The sequence below is a fragment of the Oncorhynchus kisutch genome, linkage group LG6, assembly GCF_002021735.2.
Source record: "Oncorhynchus kisutch isolate 150728-3 linkage group LG6, Okis_V2, whole genome shotgun sequence".
Taxonomy (NCBI): Eukaryota; Metazoa; Chordata; class Actinopteri; order Salmoniformes; family Salmonidae; genus Oncorhynchus; species Oncorhynchus kisutch.
Genome location: NC_034179.2, coordinates 76,049,989 through 76,057,726, shown reverse-complemented (window position 1 = coordinate 76,057,726; position 7,738 = coordinate 76,049,989). Strand labels below are relative to the sequence as shown.

The 7,738-nt window shown below is 41.9% G+C and overlaps 2 protein-coding genes across 4 annotated transcripts; one reads left to right on the top strand and one right to left on the bottom strand.

The window, feature by feature from the left end:
- Positions 1-532: 532 nt before the first annotated feature.
- LOC109898611 (zona pellucida sperm-binding protein 4-like) lies at positions 533-5,266 on the top strand. Of its 2 annotated transcripts, none has more exons than XM_031827603.1 (12): positions 533-885; positions 983-1,100; positions 1,199-1,319; positions 1,437-1,571; positions 1,738-1,910; positions 2,066-2,145; positions 2,248-2,375; positions 2,522-2,705; positions 2,819-2,963; positions 4,018-4,084; positions 4,178-4,309; positions 5,076-5,266. In XM_031827603.1, the coding sequence occupies exons 3-12, from the start codon at positions 1,289-1,291 to the stop codon at positions 5,243-5,245; spliced, it is 1,245 nt and encodes a 414-aa protein (XP_031683463.1). In that variant the 5' UTR covers positions 533-885; positions 983-1,100; positions 1,199-1,288; the 3' UTR covers positions 5,246-5,266. The 2 variants fall into 2 exon arrangements, with proteins under 2 accessions (XP_031683463.1, XP_020349233.1); XM_020493644.2 differs by having other exon boundaries at positions 979-1,100.
- Positions 5,258-7,578, bottom strand: LOC109898612 (ribosomal RNA-processing protein 7 homolog A-like). Of its 2 annotated transcripts, none has more exons than XR_004210409.1 (7): positions 7,394-7,534; positions 6,897-7,039; positions 6,621-6,746; positions 6,387-6,510; positions 6,137-6,234; positions 5,860-6,067; positions 5,258-5,702 (listed from the first exon to the last, which is right to left on the bottom strand). XR_004210409.1 is itself a non-coding variant. In XM_020493645.2 (7 exons), the coding sequence occupies exons 1-7, from the start codon at positions 7,511-7,513 to the stop codon at positions 5,617-5,619; spliced, it is 846 nt and encodes a 281-aa protein (XP_020349234.1). In that variant the 5' UTR covers positions 7,514-7,578; the 3' UTR covers positions 5,258-5,616. The 2 variants fall into 2 exon arrangements, 1 of the variants encoding a protein (XP_020349234.1); XM_020493645.2 differs by having other exon boundaries at positions 7,453-7,578.
- Between the last annotated feature and the right edge of the window lie 160 nt (positions 7,579-7,738).

Here is a 7,738-nt window from a genome sequence, read left to right as displayed (position 1 = left end):
ACAATAAAACACAACAAAGGACACACTGACATTAAAAGCAGCACATCATCAATGAATATAAGTGCTCATGTTAAAAAGCCTCATAACATAGAATGGGTGGGTACAAGCAATCGGTACAAGCATTGCCATGGGGACTGAGAAATGAGCATGGTGACTGTGAGAGAAAAGAAGGGGATTGAGGTTGTTATGTAATAATTGCATTTACTGACCCTGAGGTGAAAATTAATTGCGTAGTATTGCATGCACAGTGCAAATGTGCCATACACTACCTTCACTTTACTTTGACCTTTTAATCAAGGGTGATATGTCCTCATTTTCCCTTGGACTCAACATAGAATTATAATGAAAGTCCACAATATAGCCAAACTTTTCCCCACAGTAGGCTATTAAAGAAAACAATTGGGTAAAAGTTGGAAGGATCCCTTAATAATACATCAAATGTATTCATAAAATAAAATGTTATCATTCATTCAGTCACGGATGTATCACATACAGCAGGCCAACTTACAGTCAGACTGTGATAATTGACTTAATCACCGGTAGGCTAACAATGTCCTGCCTCATCACTCTAATTACTGGTCTTACAAGACACGTTTCTTCACTACACAAATACCACGCAAAATATTACATTTGTCACAATTATATTGATAAATTGTGAATCATTCAACTAATTTAAACACAGCATAACCTGTAGCCTAACGATGCTACTTGTGATTTGTGTAATATTTGCATTCTTTGCGCCATATTACCGATGCCTTTCACCTCTCGTGCAGCAGAAAACCGCTCAAACTAGAGCACAAGATGCCCTGCCTCGAGTTACCTGCACCGTCCGACGAATACGCGCAGTTTTCGGTCAAGCGGTTCTTCACAACTTGCGTGTAAAAGGTAAATAGCCATTATATTTTAGCCCTCTGTATCTTCAGATTTGTTTGTTTTAATTAGAATGTATGGTATGCTGGTTGATCTCATTTTCCTCAGACAGGTCTGGAGTCAGTGTGCCTGTGCCAAAAGCCAAAGAACATTGTGGAGTGAGAAGGGGAGAGAAGAATGGTACTCTTTCTTTCCAGAGTCGATATGACAGTTGCTATACACAGGTTGAGGTATGGTCATGTATTTTTGATGTTCATTGCATTGAGAGGTCTTGGTCTGTGTGTAAACCTACTGATTGCCATATCAAACCACTTTGTTTTATCTTTAGGGTGACACAGTGGTTGTATCTTTGAGAGTCCAGCTGGATGCAGGGGATCAATGGTACAGGGTCAATATTAGCTGCCCCCTACTCAAGAAGATGGCCCAGAAACCCATCATCGGTCGCACCTGTGAGTTTATATAATTTCATAGGGAGTGAATTTTAGATGATTTATCCCACATAGTGATTACAGTACCATTTAGTACCACCTCTGTGAAAGTCATTCTTCCAATTTACTTTCCTTCAGCACGATCAGGAAAATGCAGCATCCATAGAGCTTTGCGTGTGGACTGTGGGCCCCAGGATGTCTCCAATGATGGCTGTCTCAAACTGGGATGCTGCTATGATGATCATGACTCAACTTGCTATTACAGAATGAACAGTAATGGAATTCGCTTTGTGTGTATTTTGTTCAATGGAGAACATGCTTCTGAAAGAAAGTATCAGCAGAGGGATAGTGACTGTCTTGGTGAGATTGGCGCATAGTGATTTCAGAGATTAAATGTCAAGAATAACTCCTTGTTTCTGTCTCCTCCTCTTGCTCTCAGCCTGTTCTCTGGATGGCCATTTTGTGTTCTCTGTGAAGGCGACAGACACTGACCCCCCACTCAACCCCAACAACCTTGCCATCAAAGGTCAGCCACAGTGCTCTCCTGTAGCTACCTCTGCAGATACAGCTGTCTTTAAAATCGGGGTGAGGGAGTGTGGCACAAAGATGATGGTGAGTCAGTAGGTCTAGTTTGCCTTCTGCCCTATTCTACAGTAGTATATTTCTGTCCTGAATACCTCTGGTAGTAGTATAATGCTGATTTTTCTTGTAATGTTGAATACTCTTAGGTATGCAAAAATACCTCGTTCCCCCTCTTATATTTACAGGTGAATGGGGATGTTGTAAGCTATGAGGTAGAGGTTGACGAACTGCATCCAAAGATTACAGGCAAACATTCTCCCTTCAGGTAGCTGAATTTGGACTACTTTACCATATCATGGCTTTAGCCAGAACCTAATTGCTTGAAACTACTATGGAGTAAATGTTTTGAATGAGACTTGGTTTGTAGTCTGCAGGTCCAGTGTCAATATGATGGGTCAGCTCTCCTCCACACTGATCTGTGGTCCTTAAACCCAACTAACCCTCCACCTGTGACTGCACTGGGGACTGTCAGAGTGCAGATGAGAATAGCCACAGGTACTGTAGTAAAACAATATGGTTTCCACAGACCAAGCAAGGGATGCCATATCCAATCACTGCAAGTATATGGCATCAAGAGTTGACACTTCACACACTGTTATACTGGTAGACCTCCATCATCCTGGCCCCTTTCTTTTTTCCAGATGAGTCCTTTACCTCTTTCCTCCCTGAGGACCAGCTGCCCCTGACCCTCTATCTGCATAAGCCTGTGTATGTGGAGGTGTCAATCACTCCACCCTCCCCTGACCCCAGTCTCTCCCTGCGTGTGCGTGACTGCTTTGCCTACCCTGCCTCCAGACACTCCGTATGGACACTACTCTATGATGGGTGAGAGGGAGGGAGACAAAAGTTTTCCTATACTGACTCAAGATTAATCACAGTGAATATGAAGACTGTCAATATTGGTTTAGTAGTCTCACCCCCTTCCTTCTCCCTGACAGCTGTCCTAACCCTCTGGACAGCATGAGGAGTTCTGTCCCAGTGGACAGTCGGGGGAAGACAACTTCTCACTCCCAGGTCAGGAGGTTTGATGTCAAGACATTTTCCTTCTTGGACCCTGAGACGGGCAATCCCAGTGTGGAGGAGGTAAGGTCTATCTTAGTTATCTGAACATTTTGCTAATATATACTGAACAAAAATATAAACACAACATGTAAAGTGTTGGTCCCATGTTTCATGAGCTGAAATAAAAGATCCCAGAACTCTTCCATATACACAAAAAGCATTTCTCAATGTTGTGCATAAATTTGTTTACATCCCCTGTTAGTGAGCATTTCTCCTTTGCCAAGATAATCCAAAGGTGTGGCATATCAAGAAACTGATCAAACAGCATGATCATTACACAGGTCCACCTTGTTCTGGGGACAACAAAAGGCCACTTTAAAATGTGCAGTTTTGTGTCACAGATGTCTCCGGTTTTGAGAGAGCGTGCAATTGACATTCTGGCTGCAGGAAGGTCCACCACAGTTGTTGCCAGAGAATTTAATTTTTAATTTCTCCACCATAAGCCACCGCCTCCGTTGTTTTAGAGAATTTGGCAGTATGTCCATCCACTCACACAACCACATGTGTAACTACGCCAGCCCAGGACCTCCACATCCGGCTTCTTCACCTGCGGGATTGTCTGAGACCAGCCACCCGGACAGCTGATGAAATTGAGTATTTCTGTCTGTAATAAAGCTCTTCTGCGGGGAAAAATTATTTCTGAATGGCTGGGACTGGCTCCCAAGTGGTTGGGCCTATGTCCTCCCAGGCCCACCCATGGCTGCGCCCCTGCCCAATCATATGAAATCCATAGATTAGGGCCTAATTTATTTATTTCAATTGACTGATTTCCTTATATGAACTGTAAAATCGTTGAAATTGTTGCATGTTATGGTACATTTTTGTTCAGTATAAATTGTCAAAGATCTCTTGGTCCTCCATCTGCTGCAGTGTTTCCCAACCCTGGTCATCGATGACCCAACAGTACACATTTTCATTGTAGCCCTGACAAGCACACCTGATTCAACTAATCATCAAGCCCTCAATGAGTTGAATGAGGTGTGTTTGTCCAGGACTACAACAGAAATGTGTTCTGTTGGGGTACTGGAGGACCAGGGTTGGGGAAAAACACTGATTACTGAATCTTGTCTTTCAGGTGTACTTTTACTGCTGGGTGGAGATCTGCACAGAGGAAGAGTGTAAACAACACTGCTCCATCACCTGTGAGTTTCAGGTCCCTATGTATTACATTCACCCCAACACTGAATTGGGTTATTTCATACAATAGTCATGCTGTCTTATCCTCCTCCATCCAGCACCTGATGGTGAGAGGGAGAGGAGGGAGTCTGGGTCAGATCTAGTCTCCCAGTTAGTCTCATTTGGTCCTGTGCTGTTGGGTCAGAACGGTTCTGGACAGGAACAGAATCATAGTGATCATCTGAATATAGGTAAGCACATTCCAAATAAGGGAGAGTGGGGTAAGTTTAGCCTTTTTTAAATAATTTGTTTTATATAGTCAACATCACTCTGTCAAGGGAAATGTGTTCTTTCTAACATATCTACTTATTTCAGGATGTGTATCCCAGGAAATAATCAAATTAATTTAAGCGTTTTTAAAACATGACTCAACTACTCAGGGTCAAGCTACCTACACATTTTTGTACTGAATTAAATATTACCACCATCTTCTTAAAATCATGTCTATTTTTCCCCCAAACACAATCACAATTGATTTAGTCTTAATCAATTCAAGCATATTTAAACACAGGCTTAACACCTAACAAACATTGCACTTTTTTTTTTTACACTTAACATATACCAGCAATAATGCCTTGCATTATGTCTGGGAAGAACTCTTAAATTTGCTCACTTGCCGTTGGCTCAACTTACCCCAGGGCAAACATTTTTACTATATTAACCCAACCCACACAGCTACAAGGATGCACTTTCATGCTAGGTTTAGGACCACATGGAAGCTTATAGACTCCAACTGATGTATAGAACAAGCTTTAAAATGATCCACTTTGGTTTAGATTGAAACATCTAACTCAAATTCATTAGACTTTTTTGGACCTAACTTGATTACCTCTTTCCATGTGGTTTCTTCCTTCAGACTCCATGAAAGGACATCTTCCTAAATATTTGGTCATGTTTTTTTTTTTGTTGAAACAAGGGTGTCTCAACTTACTAACATTTTCTCTTGTTGGCCCTCAGCTTTTCAGGTGTCAATGTACTCTGTCATTGTCATCTGTACCTCAATCCTGTTCTTCCTCCTGTTCTCTTCATGGTCAATGAGTTGTCAAGTGGCAGAAGTGAAAGAAAATGATGTGGAAATGGAAACCAGAAACAACGAGACTGGCCTACAGGTTGAACAAGCCCAATAAAGCACCTATATGAACACTTAATTACAATTGGTATTTATTTCAACTACCTTTAAATACCTTCACTGGCCATGTGCATTCCAATGCATCCAGTTTGCATTTGACACTTTGGTAAAGGTCACGTAAACTGAGTGCATAGTGCTGCACCCGAAAAGTAAATATCAGATATTAAAGCCTCCTATCCTACAGCCCCAGAAAGAGCAGAATATAAGGGTGTTGGAAAACCTGAAGTGATCCTAAGGTATTGATTCACAACTTTTCAATCGAATACCAATCAAACTTGTAGACTCCATAAATTACTGTATCAGTGACAAACTATAAAAATGGATTTATTGACATCAATGGTGGGGAGAATCTCAGAAGAAACTGTTGATTCAGTAAGGTCGGAACTTCCTCTGTGCTCTTAGCAAAGCAATTCGCTGTTTGTCTTCCTCAAACTTTTTTCTCAGTTCAGCGATGTCTGAAAGAGAGAATAACCCTTTTCAAAATGCAGAGTGACTGAGTAATATGGACAAAGTTAGCAGTGAAGCCAGAATGACTGAACAAAAATGAAAGAATACTGATTTCACCACACATTGTGCTTCTGTTGTGATCAAATGACTGGAACCATAACTTACGTTCTTTCTGTGTGTTTCTGTGCTGCCAGGTGTAGAAGTTCATGAGCTCCTTCCGCTTCCTTTTTCTGCTCTCCTTCTGCAGAGCTTTCTGATTGGATACCTCACTGTGGGGGCGGGTCTTGGTCCCGCTTTTACCCCTGGTAACTTTTACCCATCCCTCCTCATCCTCCAGCTGCTCCTCAGCCTCCTCCTTTTGTCGCTCTGCCTCCTGGGTAAGAAACAAAGGACGTTAACAAATACCAAAATTAAGAGTTGAGATTGAGAGGGAGAATCTGACCTGTTCTTTTCTCGTATCGTAATCCTGCATGAAGGTGTCAACTGCCTCCTGTAGTTTGTCTGGCTGAGCAAATGACTGCTTGTACTGATGAATCCATTCTAAAGACAAAGAAACAAAGTGAGACAGAAGTGGAAGGCATGTTAAATATGGTATTAAATCTGGGTGAAATGTCTTTCCAATTTAATACATTCTGCCAACATTTAGAAAAGAAAGACCAAGCATCTAGAAGAGGACTATAAAGCTCACTCACTCTGTAGACCTGTCCACACAGGTCGCTGCTCTGTGGAAACAACCAATGGGACATCATGGGGATGGGACTTCACTGCTGTAATACTGATGGCCTTCTGAAACACGATGTAACCCACTCTGAACCTCTGTGGGGAATGGAAACAGAAAAGGCTCAATACTGAATGGGTGTCCATAAGCACTTCAATAATCAATCTGATCTAAACACAGCGCTTCGTTGTCCTGATTCAGGGCATACCTGTTTTTGTGCTGGTGTGAAATACTTGGCTAGTTTGGGTCCTGAGTGCTCAAAGGACCCTGGCTTCTCCCTCAGCTCCACAGACTGAACAGGACCAAACTGAGAGAAGAGCTCCTTTATGACACCCTGAAAGACAGCAGAAAGAGATTAGTACTTTTATACCTTATTTGGCCACAGACAGCTGTAGCACAAACATTTCATTTTTCTCTAGACTTGCTAATAGTACAACAACCACATGCACACTGATTGTTGTAAAGACTCAATTACCAAACGTACCTCAGAGCAATATGGAGGAATGTTAAGGACAAACAGTGTTCTGTCGAGGGGTCTTTGTGTGGTTTTCTCTGCTCGCACTCTGTGCTCTTTTACACATATTTTGTGCTGGGCAACAATGTCAGTACTGAACTGTAGAGAAAGCACTGAGAAGAGTGGTTAAGTCAAAAGACAGTCAAAACAGACATCTGTCTAGGCAGGTCCTAACACATTGTCTAGAACTCCAGGGAGACGCAGAGGTTACTAATGGCTTTAGCCTGAGAGTAAAACATAGTAGACAATCTTTGCTTAAGCTACATGATGTAGTCTTCGGGAATGCAGTCCAAATAATATCGACATCAAGTTGACCGATTTTAATCTTTAAACACCATAAGGCGTCAATAACCTCAAGACTCATGTGTTTACAAAGTTTGGTCTTGAAGCAAGCTTAAGTTCAGTGTTCGACATACGTTGTTAGCTAGCGTGGTTGAAACAATCAGATCATGAGCGAACTAACTAACCTCAAATTATATTTTTTGACACATTTTCCGTTTACGTGTGTTATCTTAGCAATGGTTACCCGTAAAACCTCCTGGAATAACACAAGTCTGGTTGGCATGTTTCGACCTGGACGGCGCCATCTTCTTTACGACCTTTCACACAGGAAGTGGAAATGGATTGGTTGTAGTCTAAATATGCTTCATACAAATCCCCCCCACCAAAAATGTTAATACTACTTTTTAGAGGCTCTAGCTGTCTATCACAGCGGTTCTCAAAGTGGGGCCCAGGTGTACTGCAGGGGTCCGCGGCCAGATCTCAACATATGTTTTACATTTCATTTTTTTAATGACTAACAGATTATACGA

Excerpts from the sequence above, each read along its gene's own strand:
- LOC109898611 (XM_020493644.2), top strand. The coding sequence starts at position 702 with ATGCTACTTGTGATTTGTGTAATATTTGCATTCTTTGCGCCATATTAC. Across the intron at positions 2,146-2,247 it reads GGCAAACATTCTCCCTTCAG|TCTGCAGGTCCAGTGTCAAT; the intron begins GTAGCTGAATTT and ends CTTGGTTTGTAG. Across the intron at positions 2,964-4,017 it reads GCAATCCCAGTGTGGAGGAG|GTGTACTTTTACTGCTGGGT; the intron begins GTAAGGTCTATC and ends CTTGTCTTTCAG.
- LOC109898612 (XM_020493645.2), bottom strand. The coding sequence starts at position 7,513 with ATGGCGCCGTCCAGGTCGAAACATGCCAACCAGACTTGTGTTATTCCA. Across the intron at positions 6,235-6,386 it reads TGTGTGGACAGGTCTACAGA|AATGGATTCATCAGTACAAG; the intron begins GTGAGTGAGCTT and ends CTTTGTCTTTAG. Across the intron at positions 5,703-5,859 it reads CAGAAACACACAGAAAGAAC|ACATCGCTGAACTGAGAAAA; the intron begins GTAAGTTATGGT and ends TCTCTCTTTCAG.